This window comes from Geotrypetes seraphini, chromosome 4 (assembly GCF_902459505.1).
Source record: "Geotrypetes seraphini chromosome 4, aGeoSer1.1, whole genome shotgun sequence".
Taxonomy (NCBI): Eukaryota; Metazoa; Chordata; class Amphibia; order Gymnophiona; family Dermophiidae; genus Geotrypetes; species Geotrypetes seraphini.
Genome location: NC_047087.1, coordinates 166,029,104 through 166,047,304, shown reverse-complemented (window position 1 = coordinate 166,047,304; position 18,201 = coordinate 166,029,104). Strand labels below are relative to the sequence as shown.

Genomic DNA, 18,201 nt, shown 5'->3' with positions numbered 1-18,201 from the left:
AGCAGTGGCCAGCTTTGAAAACACTATGATTGTGCAGTCTGCAACTTGAGTAAAAAAGAGCCCTTCAAACTTCTGTATGATGCAGCTCTTCTTCAAATAACTACCGGCTTAAAATAACAAAAATCTAGGTTAGTGTCTTGCAATCTTTTTTGAGAACAGGCACACTAAATCTAGTGTCCCCGGCTTGAAACGCCCGGAAGTGTGCGATGTCGCTGTGATGATATCTTGAAAGTTTTTGCTAAGCTGAGAGCTTATTCTGAATGCTGTGGATTCGCTAGTGGTCTGGTGATTCTTCATCTAAGGTTATGCTGAGCAGGTTGCCTTTTAAAGGGTTTGCTCTTGTTTGGCCCAGGGTCTGGATGACATTTATGGCCAGTGTTCCTGACCACAACCCTAAGGTGCTCCCTGGCTCTAAGCCTCGCCCAGCCAGGGGTTCGGGATGGCCAAATTTTCATCCCTACCAGCACACTTCATAGTTTGCTGGGCCCCCGGTGATGGCACAGCATTACAGAGCTCCCTCCAGACCTCGGTTTGGAGGTTTGGCGTGCCAGCAGTCTTCCAACTCCTATCCTTTTGCCCCTCCCAAGAGAAAGTTATGACTCCAGGTCTTTATCGGTTTCCCCCTGGATCGGGCGGTGGCTTTCGGCCTTCCTGCTGGAATGGCAGACGATAACTTCAGGCCAGTGGGTCCTAGAGGTGTTCAGGGAGAGCCTTCGACCTCAGATTTTCAGTCCTCCAGCGGACTTCTTCCTGTCTTCCCCTGTAGGAAACCTGGACAGAACCAGCAAGGTGAGAGCCACAGTATGCAGGTTGCTGGATCTAGTGGCCATAGAGCCCGTTCCAAGCGGAGACTTGGGCTCCAGGAGATGCTCAATATACTTTATCTTTCCAAAGAAACACTCCAAAGATTGCAGGCCTATTCTGGACCTGAAAGCAGTGAATGCCTTCTTGCAGATTCCGCATTTCTGGATGGAAATGATGCGTTCCATTTTAGTAGCAGGGGAGTTTTTGGCTTCCTTGGATCTCATGGAAGCGTACCTCCACATCCCGATTTTTCCGGACCACAGGAGGTTCCTGAGATTTCACATTCTGGGGAGGTACTTCCAGTTTGGGGCGCTTGCCTTCGGGCTGTCGTTGGCCCCCATCTGCACTCCCTGGGGGTGCTAGTTCATCCGTACCTAGATGATTGGCTGATCAGAGTTCCCTCGCTGGAGGAATGACGCATACTGGATCTCCAGGTGGTGCAATTACTGAAACGTCTTGGCTGGGTGATAAATCTCAAGAAGAGTTGTCTCGAGCCAATGCAGGACTTGGAGTATCTGGGAGTTCAGTTCTACACAAGCAGGAACTGGATGTTCCTGCCAGAACCCAGGAAGCTCAAGCTTCAGAGTGCCATCTGGGACATGTTAGATATTTCAGCTCTGACAGCCTGGCAGTAATTGCAAGTCTTGGGTTTCATGGTGGCACCCATAGATGTGATTCCATGGGCACGAGCTCACCTCCATCCTCTCCAATTGTCCTTTCTGATTCGGTGGAATCCTCAGCGGGATGCACTGGGAGTGAAGTTGCCTTGGTTGGTGGCAGCGCGCAGCAGTGTGCTGTGGTGGTTGCACCCAGTTACTCTGAACCGGGGCCTCCCTCTGAGAGTCTTGGACTAGGTGACCCTGACAATGGACACAAGTCTCTCCGGTTAGGGAACAGTTTGTGGATCTGTGCCAGTCCAGAGCCGATGGACTGTGCTGGAGAGCAGATCAGTTGACTGCAGATGCACGCGATCCATCTGGCGCTGCTGAGATTTCGAGGGTGTCTCCACCAAAAAGCTGTCCATATGTTCTCAGACAATGCAACGGCTGTTGCCTTTGTCAACCGTCGGGGAGGCACAAGGAATCCCCTGCTGAGCCTGTAGGCTCAGATGTTCTTCAGCCACCGCCGAGAGGTCAGCAGCGAAGGGCTCAATGCTTTGGTTCAACCATGGCCCGAAGGGGAACTTCTGTATGTCTTTCCCCTGTGGCCTATGATAGGGTGTGTTCTGCATTGGGTGTCATCTCACGTAGGTCCAATAATCCTAATGGCCATGGATTGGCCCAGACATCCTTGGTATGTAGACCTGGTGCGGTTGAGCTCAGAGAGGGGTTTGCATCTTCCTTGCCATCAGAGATTGCTTACACAGGGCCCAATAGCCCTTCAAGATCCCGACTGCTTTGGTCTTACGACCTGGTGCTTGAATTCGCAGCCTTGAGAGCTAGGGGCTACTCTTCTATGGTCATCGCCATGCTTCTTCAAAGTAAGAGGAAGTAGATGGTGTTGGCCTATGTGAAAACCTGGAGGTGCTTTCAGGCTTGGTGTGCCAAGGTTCAAGTGGACCCTTTGGCCCCAATGGTGGAACAAGTTCTGGACTTCCTGCAGGCTGGCCTCAGGAAGGGTCTGGCGGTTTCTTCTCTACATGTCCAGATTGCGAGACTGTCATGTTTGGGTCCCTCTTCTCTCAGGAGTTCTCTGGCGTCTCACCCAGACGTACACTTCCTATGGGGGGTGGGGAGACTGTGGCCTCCCTTGAGACTGCCTTGTCCTATGTGGAATCTGAATCTGGTTCTCCACTCACTGCCTCGTCCGCCCTATGAGCCCCTGGATGGGATTTCTTTGAAAGATCTCACCATCAAGACCATTTTCCTTGTGACAGTCACTTCTGCATGGAGAGTGTCAGAGCTTCAGGCTCTATTATGCAGAGATCCTTTTATCCGCATCAGGGAGGCTGTACTTATTTTGAGAACAGTGCCTACTTTTCTTCCGAAAGTGGTTTCTGCATTCAACGTCAACCAGGAAGTTCAGCTACCCACTTTGTTCGGTCAGGTTCCAAGTCTAAGGACCATGTTTTGCGGTCTTTGGATGTGCGGCATCTCCTTTTCAGATACCTGGAGGCCACAAATGACTTTCGTCTTTTAGACCTTCTGTTTGTTTTGGCAGGCCCCACACGTCAGGGTCAGCCTCCTTCCAATGATCCGTGCTGCCATTTCCACTGCTTATGTGTCAGCGGGGAGAAGCTTTTCCTTGGGGTGAAGGCTCACTCTACCAGAGGAATGGCTTCCTCATGGGCTGAATCCTGTGCAGTCTTGCCTGATGAGATTTGTAGGGCGGCCACTTGGGCCTCTCTTCATACCTTTACCAAGTTTTACCGATCGGTTTGCGACCCCTTTGCGATACAATTTGCCTCCGACCTGATTCACTAACCTCTATCCTGATTATCCTCCGATCTGTGCATGCAAATGAGGGGGTACGGCATTCAGATGCAGGCAGGCAATGATTCACTAAACAAAATGAGGGACACTGACTGGGCTGACCAATTCAAAAATAAGCGACTGCTGAGGACCAGTTGCTCAGGTCCTTTCCAACTGCCCTGCCTTCTGCCAATCTGTTCTCTGCCCTGCTTCTCTGCCTTCAACTTTTCAGGTCTGTCTGCCCTGATCTCCTGCTCTCAGCCCCCGACTTTGCAGCACTTTGCCCCAATCGCCTTCCCCACTAGTGTGAGCCTGTGGTTTTAACCCGTGAGTTTAGTATAAATCATGTTTTATTGGCACACCAGCAGTAAATATACAATACAGCACGACAAAACAACAAGGTCGCGAACACCAAACGTACCATCAAACACATTTTCACCCCAACCAGAGAATCCCCCCAATCCCCACCCACTCCAAAGCCCAAACCCCCACCCCATCCCAAACCCACACCATGAGACCCAATCCATACCCAAAAAACCCCAGCAAGAAAGGAGTATGCTGAGCAAGCTATATGCTTATGCCGCTCAGCACCTATCAAACAAAATAACCAAATCCCATCCTCCCACCCACACAATGTAGTCCCCCCCACCCACCGAACTCCACATACTTCCAACCACTCATACCCACCATTCACACTCGCCCAACCAGCCACCCACCAACCCGGGGAAAACAGCTAACCCGTGAGTTTAAAGCAGGTTAAAACCACGGGCTCGCAAAAAAGTTAAAAAAAGTTTTTAACAATGTAAAATTTAGCTCTGCCAGGCACAGAGGGCCAGCGCATGCGCAGATCATCTACAGATGGTCTGTGCATGCGTTGGGATCGCTATAGAGCGATCCGGGCAAGTGGTTTGAGGCGTGATTCCGATCGCCCTCATTTGCATGAGGGCGATTCATGAATAAGCCCCCCCCGGACACGGATTGGATCGGATCCCTCACGGATATGATCCATGCCCTTAGTGAATCTAGCCCATAGTGTTTTCAAAGCTGACTGCTGCTTGAAGGTATGCAGCTGATTTACATTTGTTTTACAACCACTTTTTCATCAGCACTTATTTAAGGTGGAGCCGTTTCCATACAGTTCTGCATGAAGGGATCAATGTTCCCTCTAAGGATTGATGAGGTGTGTGCAAAAAAAAAATATGCATGAGCGACAAGTTACATACTCCACAAATTTATGAGCAGGCGCGGAGGATGCATTTTTAAACAAATGTAGTTTATCCTTGTACTCCTTATGTATTTTTAATCATCTATGGATATGTTTGTATGTTTATTGTTCAAATGGTTTTATTTATTTCCCCAAATTTATTTTTGTTATACGCATTGAAAATATTTGATATTGCGTTTAAATCAAAATCTCAATAAACTTGAAACTTGAAACGAGTGCCCGTGAGATTGTGGGAGGGTTAAATACTCAAAACTTAGAAGAATAACAATTTACTTAAAGTTTTTGCTTCGCCAGCTTTCTGGTATCTTTACATACAGTGGCGTACCTAGCATATGTAACACCCAGGGCCCATCATTTTTTGGCACCCCCCCCCCCCCATCTGTACGAAAAACATGATTTTTAGTAACAAGCCACACGTCACACATGAGTACCTAGGAAAAGGCAGCATCTTACATATTGCAGTGAGCAGTACATCAATACACCCATTGTAAAACTAAACAAGCCAGACCAGCACAGATCAATCCTACAATAATAATAATAATAATTTTATTCTTATATACCGCCATACCCGGAGAGTTCTAAGCGGTTTACATCAATTAAAGTAGTATCTGCGTAGACACGCAGATTTACATCAATTTTATCAGATATAAACAAGTTTTAGCAATTTTACAGATATAAACAATTTTACAGATATAAACAAGTTACAACAATTTTATCAGATATAAACAAGTTTTAACCAAACTTGACAAAGGATGACGGGAGGTAGTGGAAGCTAGGGAAGAGAGAAGCTATTATGGGGGAGGAGAAGAGCAGGGGGGGCAAAGTGGTAAGATATGCGGGGGGGGGGGTCGTTAAGGGTCTTGTTTGCTGAATAGGTAGGTTTTGAGTGATTTTCTGAAGCCGAGGTAAGTGGGGGCCTCGAGAATCATTTGTGCAAGCCACGGGTTGAGCTTAGCTGCTTGGAAGGCGAAGGTTTTGTCTAAGAATCTTTTAAGATGGCAGAGTTTTAGCGACGGGAAAGCAAACAGCTGAATTCTACGGGGTTTCTTGTTTGTGTTGTAGAGGTTAAAGTGAGGATTGAACTTGGTGCTGAACCATTTACCGATTTGTAGCAGAAGCATGCGAATTTAAAAAGGACTCTAGATTCAAATGGCAGCCAGTGAAGTTGGTGGTAGAAGGGGGTGATAATAAATGGGAAATTCACGGATTGGGAGAAGGTGACTAGCGGCATGCCCCAGGGCTCGGTTCTTGGACCCATCTTGTTCAATATTTTTATAAATGACCTTGAAGAGGAAACGACATGCAATATAATCAAGTTTGCAGATGACACAAAATTATGTCGGGGGGTTGGCTCTCCAAGGGACTGCGAGGATCTTCAGAAGGATCTGAACCAGCTGGAAAAATGGGCGATAAAGTGGCAAATGAATTTCAATATAGACAAATGGGAAAGAAAAATAAAGAACATGAATATAGAATATTGGGTGTGACATTAGCCAAATGCGAACAAGAAAGGGACTTGGGGGTCCTGATAGACAGAACCCTAAAACCATCGGTTCAATGCGTGGCGGCAGCAAAGAAAGCAAACAGGATGTTGGGCATGATTAAAAAGGGGATCACGAGTAGGTCGGAGGACGTCATAATGCCACTTTACAGAGTGATGATCAGACCACACTTGGAATACTGTGTTCAACAATGGTCTCCATACCTCAAGAAGGATATAACTCTGCTGGAGAGGGTGCAGAGGCGAGCCACTAAACTAGTCAAAGGTATGGAGAATTTGAGCTATCAAGAACGCCTACGAAAACTTGGACTGTTCACCCTCGAAAAGAGAAGATTGAGGGGGGATTTGATAGAGACTTTTAAAATATTAAAAGGATTTGACATAATAGACCAGGAAGAAGCATTACTGACATTTTCAAATGTGACACGGACAAGAGGTCATAGCCTGAAACTGTGTGGAAGCAGGTTCAGGACAAATGTCAGGAAGTTCTGCTTCACACAGCGAGTGGTGAGCGCTTGGAATGCTCTCCCAGAGGAGCTTGTGGCAGAGACTAGTATTCAGGGTTTCAAGCGCAAGTTGGATGCACACCTTCTTGCAAATCATATCGAGGGATATGGGAGATCCGGATCTCCAACAGGGAGCACCTAACTGGGCCTCCGTGTGTGCAGCTTGCTGGACTAGATGGACCTAGGTCTGATCCGGTGAAGGCGTTTCTTATGTTCTTATGTTTAGGCCGAAGATGAGACGCACAGTGGTATTTTGGATTATTTTTAGTCTCCTGGTGGTTTTCTTCGTGGCGTTAAGGTAAATGATGTTGCAGTAATCAAGGATGCTGAGGATGGAAGATTGTACAAGTAGGCGAAAAGAAGTGTCGTCGAAGTATTTTTTTATGGTGTGAAGTTTCCACAGTAAGGTGAAGCTTTTCCTGACCATGAGGTCGGTGTGGTTTTCAAAGGATAAATTTTTGTCCAGAGTGACTCCCAGAATTTTTAGGGTGAGTTCGAGGGGGAAAGTTAGTCCTTTTAGTTGAATTGTAGTGTCCTTAATTTTGTCCTAGGGGGTGGCTAGGAAGAATTTTGTTTTGTCGGGATTGAGTTTCAGTCTGAAAGATAGCATCCAGAGTTCGATCTGGTTGAGAATGTTTGTAATGTAGTTGAGTAGTTCTTGTGAGAAATTGGTTAGTGGGATGGCTATTGTGATGTCGTCTGCATAGATGAAAGATTTGAGCTTGAGGTTGTGTAGGAGGTTACCTAGGGAGGCCAGGTAGATATTGAAAAGAATGGGTGACAGGGGGGAGCCCTGAGGGACCCCGCAGGTGTTGTCCCAGCTATATGAGAACGAGTTGTTCTTGAGCACCTTGTAGGATCTATTTCTTAGGAACCCCTGGAACCAGCTGAGGACCTGATCGGCGATGCCGATGTGGGCCAGGCATTCAAGGAGAATGGAGTGGTCGACCAGGTCGAAAGCACTGCTCAGGTCTAGTTGTATAATCAGGGCACTTGAGCCCTGGCTAAAGAGTTTGTGGAGGTGGTCAAGAAGGGAGGCTATGATGGTTTCAGTGCTGTGATCTGCGCGGAAACCTGATTGATTGTCGCTTAGGAGGTTGAATTTTTCTAGGTATGCGACGAGTTCCGCCTTTACCAGCCCTTCTGCTATTTTGGTAAATAGGGGGATGCTTGCGATTGGTCTATAGTTAGCAGGGGAATTTGGCGGTTCTTTCGCGTTTTTTACAATTGGGGTGATCATGATATGACCATGCTCTGACGGGAAGTTTCCTGTGGATAAAAGGGAATTAACCCATGTCATCATGTTTGCTTTGAAGTGTGGGGGGCGGGGGCTTTCATGATGTTTGGTGGGCATGTGTCCAGTTTGCAGAAGGAGTGTGTATATTTGTTATAATAGGTGTTAAAGGTATGCCAGTCGATTGTTGCGAATTGTTTCCAGCTTAGGTCTGATCTAGTTCCTGGGTCTGGGTTAGATATGTCCGGGTTCGGGAGGATGGGGAACAACTCGAGTGGGTTGGGCCTGTTGGGTAATGTTGATCTTAATTTTTGAATCTTGGTGTTGAAGAAGTCTGCAAGGGTGTTGGCAGTTAAAGTGGATTCTTCTTGTGTGTTTGTGAAGGACTCGATGTTGTATAGGTCATTGACCAGTTTGAAGAGGTTACTACTGTTGGTTTTTATATTGCCAATTTTGTGGGAGTAGAAATTTTTTCTTTTTTCATTAGTGAGATTTTTGTAATTTTTTAGTTTAAGTCTCCAGGCCAATCTATGTTCTAGGGTTCCAGATTTTTGCCATAGTCTTTCTGCTTTTCTAAGTTCCTTCTTTAATAGCAGCAGTTCTGAATCGAACCAGCCCTCGTTTTTGGGGTTCTTGTTCTGCGGGTTTTAATGGGGGCAATCTCATTTAGTATGTTGGTACTATCCTTGATCCAGGAGCTCATGAGTTCCGTTTCTTCGGTTGGGTTGGTGTTGATTTCAAAGCGGGACCAGAATTCTGTTGGGTCGATCTTTCCTCTGGTAGTGTGGGTTTTGGTAGTTCTCATTTTTCTGTTTTTGGGGGGTTTGTGTTGGCATCCAATGGTGAAGGTGCATAGACGGTGGTCAGACCATAGTGAGTCTGACCAGTTGCCTTGTTTCCAATAAAAAGTGGGGTTGGTCTGTTCCTTATAGGAGAGAGTCACCAGATCTAACTGATGACCTCTTTGGTGAGTTTTGATGGAGGGGTGTTTGTCATAGCCTAGTTGGGTGAGGAGTGACCAAAAATCCGAGGTTTCTGGTTGGTCGGGTTGCTCAAGGTGGATATTAATGTCCCCGCATAGTAGGTTGTAGGGACTTGTTAAAGAATTGGTTACTAGGTTTTCCATGAAGTCCTCTTTGGATTTGGTCCATTTTTTTGGAGGGATGTAGAATAAAGTGATGGTTAGTGAGGAGGGCAGTGATTTTGATGTTAGGGAGATGGTTAGAATTTCTGAGTTGGGTGAAGATGTTGTGTTGAGCGTGGTACAGTTTAGTTGGTCTCGGAAGATTATTGCAAGACCTCCTCCTCTTCCCCATGTTCTGGCTAGTGAGAGAATTTTGAATTCTGGGGGTAGACAATCTTTAATGATGATGTCTTTGTCCGATAGCAACCAGGTTTCCGCAAGAAAGACAAAGTCGGGGTTAGTGACAATCAGCCAATCTTTGATCAGTGTCGCTTTATTCAACGTCAATCCTAACAGAAAACCATGTCTTTCGAACACACAGAACACAGAAAACACCTTCGCCTAGTATGGAATATGTCATCACAAACTAACCCCTCCCCCTTTTACAAAACTGTAGTGTGGATTTTAGCCACGGTGGTAACAGCTCTGATGCTCATAGAATTCTGAGCATCAGCGCTGCTACCACCACGGCTGGCGCTAAAAAACGCTCCACGGTTTTGTAAAAGGGGGGATAAAATAGAAATACACAGCTTCAACGCTCTAGCTCAGGGGTGCCCAAACGTTTTGGGCTTGCGAGCTACTTTAAAATGACCAAGTCAAAATGATCTACCAACAATAAAATTAAAAAACACAAAGCACACTATACGCTGAGAAATGTTAATTATCATTCCTATTCTGGGTTTTTTTCAAAGAGGTCAAGGCAGATGACTCTATGCATTGTCATCTCAGTAACAACCATACAAAAATAGACAAATATACCCCCTCCCTTTTTATTAAACCGCAATAGCAGTTTTTAGCGCAGGGAACTGCGCTAAATGCCCAGCGCTGCTCTTGACGCTCATAGGCTCCCTGCGCTAAAAAACACTTGCGGTTTAGTAAAAGGTGGCCATAGTGCAAAATATAGACAGCATATATAAATTCAGACACATTTTGATCACTAAATTTAAAATCATTTTTCCTACCTTGTCTGGTGATTTCATGAGGCTCTGGTTGCACTTTCATCTTCTGATTGTGCAACCAATCTTTCTTCCCTTCTTTCAGCCTGTATGCTTCCTTTCCTCCAGACTTCATTCCCTCCTCCAACTTTTTCTTCCTCTCTCCCTGCCCTTTCTTTTTTTTTTCTCTCTTGATGCCCCCTTTCTTTTTTTCTGTTTCCCTTCTGTCTCCCTGCCTGCCCCCTTTCTTTCTCCCTACCCTCCACAAAGCTACTGCTGCCACCATCGGGGGAAACAGGCCCCAAAGCCACCACCGCAACCATCGGGGGAAACAGGCCCCAAAGCCACTGCCGCGGCTGCCCCAAGCTCTCTTTGCTTCCCCCGACGTCAATTCTGCCGTCGGAGAGGAAGTTCCGCCTAGCCAGGCAGCGATTGGCTGGCCCGAACTTCCTCTCCGACTGCAGCCTTAGGGCGGGTGCACAGCCAGGGCGGACCCTCCCCCCCACCCCCCCGTATGACACTGAAGACATGGCAGCGGCTCCTCTCACGAATCCCCACCTGCGTCGGAAGTCTGATGCAGTCAGGGATCTTGAGAGGAGCCGCCGCTGCATATTTCAACTTTAAAATACAGGCTGCCGCCGCTTCCTCTCACCTCGCCCTCGAGTGAGCGACAGGAGAAAGCGCATGAGCGACGCCACTGAAAATAGTGAGCAATAGCTCATGCGCTCACCTTAGAGGGAACACTGGAAGGGATTACCCTGCAGTTCTTGGTAAACTTGTTATACAGCTGTTTTTTTTGAGCTACTTGGTTCTTTTTAAAAAAGATGTTATTGTTGCATGACTTTAGTTCATTCATACATTATTTGCACCAACTTATTGTACACTAGCTTTGCTATTCACTTTAGCTCACCTCCCGCAGCTTTAAATTTCATCACAGCCCAATGATTTAGCATTTAGATGTTGTGTTAGAGTTTCATGTTAGCCTTGCTAGAGAGGTCAAAACACCCCATAAGTAAGTACTTTAGTATTACAATCAGTTTTACTCAGGATCAGGACTAAACTTCACAATAAGTTTCATCATTTGCACTCGCATATTTTGTTGCACACCGTTCATTCTTCAGCAGTCTAAGAGTACAGTTTATCATTTAATTATACACCTTTTCACATTGGCAAGTTTATCACTCAAATATTTTTAACCCGCTTTTAAAAAAAATCACAGTATGCCAATTAGATCTCCACACCATGTATCACATCATTCATATTTCATTCACACACTTTGTATCATATTTAAGCAAGAATGAAAGGCTTATCATTGTTCATTTACATAACAGCAGTGAACCTGTGTGCTGGGGGTGTTGTTTCATATTTAGATCACTTCAGGCTAGATTCACTAAGCAAACCGATCGTGTACCGATCGGTTTGCGACCCCTTTGCAACCCGATTTCCCTCCGACCTGATTCACTAACCTCTGTCCCAATCATTCAAAGCTCCGATCCTCCCATTCAAATTAGTAAAACCTCCATGCAAAATAGCCAAGCGATTGATTCACTAACAATTGCTTGGTTATTTTTAATTAGGTTTTACTATTGTCAAACCCGACTGCTGCAGACCTGTCGGTAACTGTGTTACCAACAGTTCTGCCGTTTTTTTGACTGGCCTGCCTGTCTTTTTTAATTATTTTTTTCCATGGCACAGATATTTTGTGCGTGTTACACATGCAAAATCTCTGCCCCATAAAAAAAATTAATAAAAGACAGGCAAGCCTGGCAAAAAAATATGCCCCCAACCCACAAATTGCAGGAGAAATGCCCCCACACACAAACATGGCCCCGCAGCCCTGTGGGATGGGCCTGAGGTGCCTGAGCCGGGGTGGGGCCTAATGCCCGCATTCTCACGGAGGTGCCCTACTGAGCAGGAGGGACTAAGCACTCCTCCTGCTCCCAACTTTTTGAGGTATGGGGAGGGAGGAGGGGATCTGGGGTCCGGGATCATTGGCAGGAGGGAGTCGGCATCCCTACTGCTATTTTGGCTGTGGTTGGTGGGGAAGCCAGGTGATGGCCTTTTTCTTGGGGGGTGCATTTGTCGGGGAGGGGGCTTTTTTCATTTTTTTTTTAAAGTGGCCATGCAAAATATCTGGCCCATTTAAAGAAAAAAGCTGCTGACAGCAGTGACAGGAAGCTGCTTCTCCTGTCACTACTGTCAGGGCTGCCCCGACTCAATCGCATGCAACAAAGGTAGTGAATCAATCGCTGTTTCAAAATCGGCCAATAGCGATTGAATCGCTACCTTTTAGTGGATCTGGGCCTTCATTTTTAGCCTACTGATTATATTTACATGGTGGGTCTCAATAGTGCTGATAGTCCCAAAGCCTGGAGCTGTTTAGAAAAGACTTGTAAACCCACGGGTTTAAAGCGGGTTAAAACCATGGGCTTGGGAAGAGAAAAAAAAAGGTAAAGTTTCCTGCTCTGCCGGGCACAGATGGTCTGAGCATACGTCGGGATCGTTGTAGAGCGATCCGGGCGGTCAGTTGGGGATGTGACTCCGATCGCCCTCATTTGCATGAGGGTGATTCGTGAATCAGCCCCCCCAGCCACGGATTGGATCAGATCAGATCACTCATGGATCGGATCCAATCTTTGGCCTTAGTGAATCTGGGGCTATATCCTCTAACCCAGTGTTTTTCAACCTTTTTGTACCTATGGACTGGCAGAAATGGAGGAATTGTTTTGCGGACCAGCGGCTGGGTAGTGCTGTTGTGGACTCAGGTGCTGCTACTGGACTGCCAAGGGAGACGGGGGGAGTGACTTTTCCTATTAGGAGGCTTCTCCTCAGCCTACCTGGGGGCTCAGGAGGTCGCATCCCGCGCCCTGTCTTGCTGCTCTGGTTCCGTGCCACATGTTGCAGCAGCGGGACCTTCATTCCTTTTGGCCAGGTCTGGGAGCAGGGGACCTTCCGGGGAGGACCGAGAGGAGAGTGCAGGCCGGGGAGGCGGTGGTTTTCTGTGCATGCACGGGCAGCACGGGCAGTGGCTCGTCGCGTGGCGCTCGCTTTGCGTGCCTCCCGCTCTCCAGTGGCCTTTGACCCAGAGTTGCCATTGGCTACTGCACTAGGTTCGTGCGAGCTCCCCGTTGGCGGTCCTGGCGCTGCCTAGAGGTGTTGGAGGGTGGCTGCACTGGTGTTTTTGCCTGGGTGATCCACGAGGCTTTTGCAGTGAGCCACCTTTTTAACTCGGTGCTTGCGGGGGACGCTGGTCCTTCGTGGACTGGCAGGAGATTTTTGCGGACCGGCACCAGTCCACAGACCAGCAGTTGAAGAACATTGCCCTAGCCCACATTACAGGAGCAGTATTCCTGATCATAGTTAAGAGAACAACAGAAAAAAAATCAAAACCAATTATCAATGGTGCATAAAATTCTTTCTGAATTCCAATTCTATTTAAGTCAAATGGGGACTAGATTCATGAAGCTGCAAAAACTGTTCAAGCTGTATAGAGTCCCAACATATATATTCACAATCTTTAAATTTCAAATCACATTTACATGAAAACTTGAGATAAAATGTAGCTTCCAGGGCCAAAACTCTTGGTTTTAGATCCAAAAATGCTTTCCTTTTTAATTGTTACCCTGGTCACATCAGGGAAAATTAATACTCTATCACCACAGAATTTTGCATTTTTAATTCTGAAAATAAGCTTTCATTAAAGATTTATCTAACTCCCTCACATATGTCAACAATAAAGTTGCTTTAGTATGGATCATATCTTGTGGGTCTTCAAGGAAGCCCGTCAAATCAAACTCTTGGTTCTAATTGATCTATTCCAAGTTCTGTTGAAACTTTTTTTTTCTGTGGGATATAATATGAATTTGTTATGGGCAAAGTTTCTGCATCAGCCAACCCATCAAATCTCTTTAAAATATTTTCACAATAAAATACCTGAGGTCAACAACTGAGTTTTGGGGAAGTTGACTAGACGCAGATTTTTAGCCCATAACATATTTTCCTTGATTTCAAATCGAGTATGAATAATATGTGAATCCTTAATAGTTGACGAAGAGACAGTGGCAGCTTGATTTTCACCCTCCGGTTAAAGTCCTCGATGACCTCAGGGCGTCTGTCTCCGCGGGTGCCTGCAAACAATCGGCACCCAAAATCGCCTCCTCTGTAGATGTTATACAGAACACTGAACCTCTTAGTAGGTAAGAAACAGCCCCTCTCAATGCACCTCACTCAGGTAACTCTCCCTGATTATGTAATTTTTACATATTTATGTTTACTCCTTGGTCCTTTAATTGTGTCATTTTAACATTTAAGTCCTCTTTATACCATTGATGATTATTATTTATTCCTATTTATTTTGACTTATTTTTAGTACTTTTGATACATGATCTACAGCTAATCCGTGTGGGGTCCGGTTTCATATTCCACTTTATACGGTTGTCATCAAAGCACATATTTTGGCTTGAAGGTCTGGTATTCTCTGGTCTTTTCTTTGCCGCATATTCTAAAAAGGCTCACTATATAAATCCTCTGTTGATAATTCTCATGTTTGGTTCAGTCACAATCTACTAAGAATCCATTCAACAAAGTATCATGTTTAGGAAATCTTTTTATAAATTTCTTGTTAAACAAACAGAGCTATTTATTTATAAGCGTCTACAATCTTTTCAGCATCTGTACTTACACAGAGGCTTAATTTCTGGGGAAACAGTTAGGCACACAGTTCTGCCGCTTCTACCTCTCTTCCAGGAAGCCAGACTAGAGCAAATAAGTCATTAGGCTTCTAATTCTTGTCCATCTTTTTGCTCTTGTCCTTGACTTTTGCCTATCTACTCCTTCCCGAATTACTACAGTTCCATTTCCTTTATATCTGCAAATCAAGCCCTGCTTATACACAGTTTTATAAAAGCCCTTTTCCATATATGCAGAAAAAGCTTTTCAAAATCAACCCCCAATTGAACAGTTAGAAGATCTTACAGAAATAAAATAATGCCAATAGAACCACATGCTATAAAATAGAAGAGAAACAGGGTAATAAAAACAAACAATGAGATCGAGAATCAGAGGCACTTCACCAGTTCTAGAGGGCAAATTCAGCTGATTTAGTGGTGACCCCCCCCCCCCCCCAAACAACCATTTTGGCCTAAATACTATCTGACTTGGTCCCACCTAAGCCATGTAAATCTGGGTCATACCATGTAACTCAAAATGAATCAGACCACCAATGAGGTTATTAGAGTAAAAACAGTATTGGGGGTAATATTCAGCCCATAATCAATGATTTCAAAATGCCATCCGCAGCAGGGTTTTAAAACCCAGACCTTTAGCACCAGTATCTAGGCAGTTACCCCGTTAGCAGACTGAATATCATTACTAGCCAGGTAACTCCTGACTCTACCAAAATCACCCTGGCACTACCCTAATAATGCTACAGAAGTAGTCTAACTACCGTGTTTCCCCAAAAATAAGACAGTGTCATATTAATTTGGGGTCCAAAAATGCACTAGGGCTTACTTTTGGAGATGTCTTATTTTTTTCATGTAAAACAATTCTCTCCTTTCCTTTCCTCCACCCCAGTTCTTCCTCTTTCTTTCCCCCTCCCCCCATGTGCAGCATCTTTCCTCCCCTCTCATCCATCCCCTTGTGCAGCATCTTTGTATCCCTCCTTCCCATCCCCCTGTGCAACAGAACTCCACCGACCTTCCCACTGTGTGTCCAATTTTTTAAATAAATCAGGCAGCACTAGTGTCAGGGATGGAGTGAGGGAGTGTCGGGTGCATTCGGGGGTCGATCTTAACTAGGGCTTATTTTCGGGATAGGTCTTATTTTCAGGGAAACAAGATAGATATTCAGCAGCATCTGGATAGATATTCAGCACCACTACTGCTATTTATCACTTCTATAATGCTGAAAGGCGTACGCAGTGCTGTACATTTTGACATTTAATAGATGGTACCTGCTCGGAAGAGATTACAGTCTAACTTGGACATACAGACATGATATATAGGGTTGGGGATGCAGAACCCAAGATGAGAGGAGTTATAAATTGTGATAAGTAGTAGTAAAAGCAGAAGGAATGGACCTTACTCTGTGCCAGGATAACTTAGAGATGATCTCAGTTTCTCAGATTTGCAGCTAATGCTCCTCTGAATGCTTGCTTTGTGCCAAAGAGAGCCACCTTCCAGAGTCCACAAAGTGTAAGTACTGGTCGGTGTAGGCACTTTGAGAGTTCAAACACCCAATGGTGTCACTGTTGAAATATTATTAAGAATTTATTCAGTAGGTCTGTGAACACCAATTAAACACCTCTCTGGACTAGAAGACTATATACTTCAACTGTGATTTAGAACCTGGCAAACATAATACTATTTAATACACCAGTTTTATAATTTATTACTGAGAACATGTCCATTGAAGACAAATGGAAGAAAATCTAGTACTGAAGCATTCCTGATAAGCAAATAATTTATATAGATTATCCCAGAAGGTAATTATGCCTTTTAACTACTCTATTTCTGATCTGAGAAGCTGAGGTACCTAACTTGCTTTCCATTTATATATTTAATTTAAAATATAACTGAGTGTGGCGCAGTGGTTAAAGCTACAGCCTCAGCATCCTGAGGTTGTGGGTTCAAACCCATGCTGCTCCTTGTGACCCTGGGCAAGTCACCATTGCCCCAGGTACGTTAGATAGATTGTGAGCCTGCCGGGACAGAGAGAGAAAACTGCTTGAGTACCTGAATAAATGCATGTAAACCGTTCTGAGCTCCCCTGGGAGGACGGTATAGAAAATTGAATAAATAAATAAATAATGGTTCAAACTCATAATAGTCATTTCCTGGCTTTTACATTTCTTTTAGAATAGTGCTTCAGGGACTGGCATGTAACAGTCAACTCAGCGAAGTAGAGCTGGATCTCAGTAACTGTGAGGTAAGGATACACCTATAACTGTACAAACAAATTCAGAAAGGCTATGTTACCACTTCCTTTATTTCATCTTGGATAGCTTAGCAAAATCTATCCCATCTCTTTGGCATAAGGCTAAAAACTCATCCAACAGACTTGGAAATGGCCTCAAATCTTTTCATGTCACTCTATGGCTTGCCATCTACAGAACCTGGGGAATTACACATCTTAGACATTTAGGCCCTGATTCTGCAAAATGCGTCTAAAGTTATTCTTGTTTGTATGTTAGGAGGTCTTTCCTATCATAATTTTTCTAGATTGAATATTTACTGTAAACTGCTTGGACCTGTCGTATGACCAAGGGGTATAACAAGTTTTAATAAAACATAAACATAAATTGTGAGTAGGGTTTCTCTTCTTATTTTCTTAAACTTTGCAAGTGAAGTTTATTATGCAATATTTTTTTTCATGTTCTTTGATTTAGTAGTGCATTATTACACATCTTTTTCCATTATTACATTAAAGATCTCTATTCCGCCATTGCCTTGCAGTTCAAGGCGGATTACAAAAAACGTATTACAAGAAGAAGATATCTGGTAATTTCTAGAGGAGATAAAGAGTAGATGAGGTTGCTTTGGGGAATCGGGAAGGCATTGGGAAGTGGGAAGGAGCTAATGGTATTAAGTCGTTTGCAGGAATTTCTTGAAAAGTAGCATCTTTACTTCTTCTTTTCTGAATGTTTTGTAGTCTGGGGTCATAATTAGTAGATTGGAGATTTGGTTGTTGAGTTTTGCTGCTTGTGTGGCTAGGAGGCCATCATATCGTTTTTTCCGTTTGACTTCTTTGATTGGAGGGTGCGTGAATGGAGTGTGGGTTTTCCTGTGTCTAGTTGATGTAGTTTGGATGAGGCGGTTGTTCAGGTAGGTTGGGCTGTCGCCGTTTATGGTTTTAAATAGTAGATAGTAGAATTTGAATAGTATTCTTGTAGGAATTGCAAGCCAGTTTGAGTCAAGGTATGCCTCCGTGATGTGGTCGTGTTTCCTCAATGAATATATAAGTCTTGGTGCTGTGTTTTGGATTGTTTGTAGTTGTTTTATCATTGTTGCTGGGCAGGGGAGGTAGAGAATGTTGCAATAGTCTAATAGGCCTAGGACTAGGGATTGTACTAAGAGTCGGAATTGTGTTCTATCAAAGAATTTTCAAACTTGTCTTAAGTTTCTCATAACTCTTTACCGCAAAAAACAGAAGACCAATACACTTATATGAGGACGCCTTCAGCACGTCTAACTCATGCCTAGCTCGCGTCCAATGCATGCCCAAAAGTAGACCTTGTTTTGCAATGCCTACATTTTAGGTGAAAATATAGGCGTCTTAGAACACAAGAATGCTGAGCGCCATGCAATTCTATAAATGGACGTCCATATTAAAACCACGTCCACACCTTTCCAGTTGGCACAGCTTTTTCCAATATGTGTCTGTGAAATTGTAGACACCTAGTC

General features: G+C 44.7%; 1 protein-coding gene across 1 annotated transcript in view; it reads left to right on the top strand.

Annotated features, from left to right (window-relative positions):
• The window catches only part of CARMIL2 (capping protein regulator and myosin 1 linker 2), a 582,193-nt gene that overhangs the window by 43,951 nt on the left and 520,041 nt on the right, over window positions 1-18,201 (top strand). Inside the window, exon 6 of the mRNA XM_033941489.1 lies at window positions 16,657-16,726. Within this exon, the coding sequence (XP_033797380.1) occupies window positions 16,657-16,726 (70 nt within the window). The remainder of the gene's footprint in view (window positions 1-16,656; window positions 16,727-18,201) is intronic.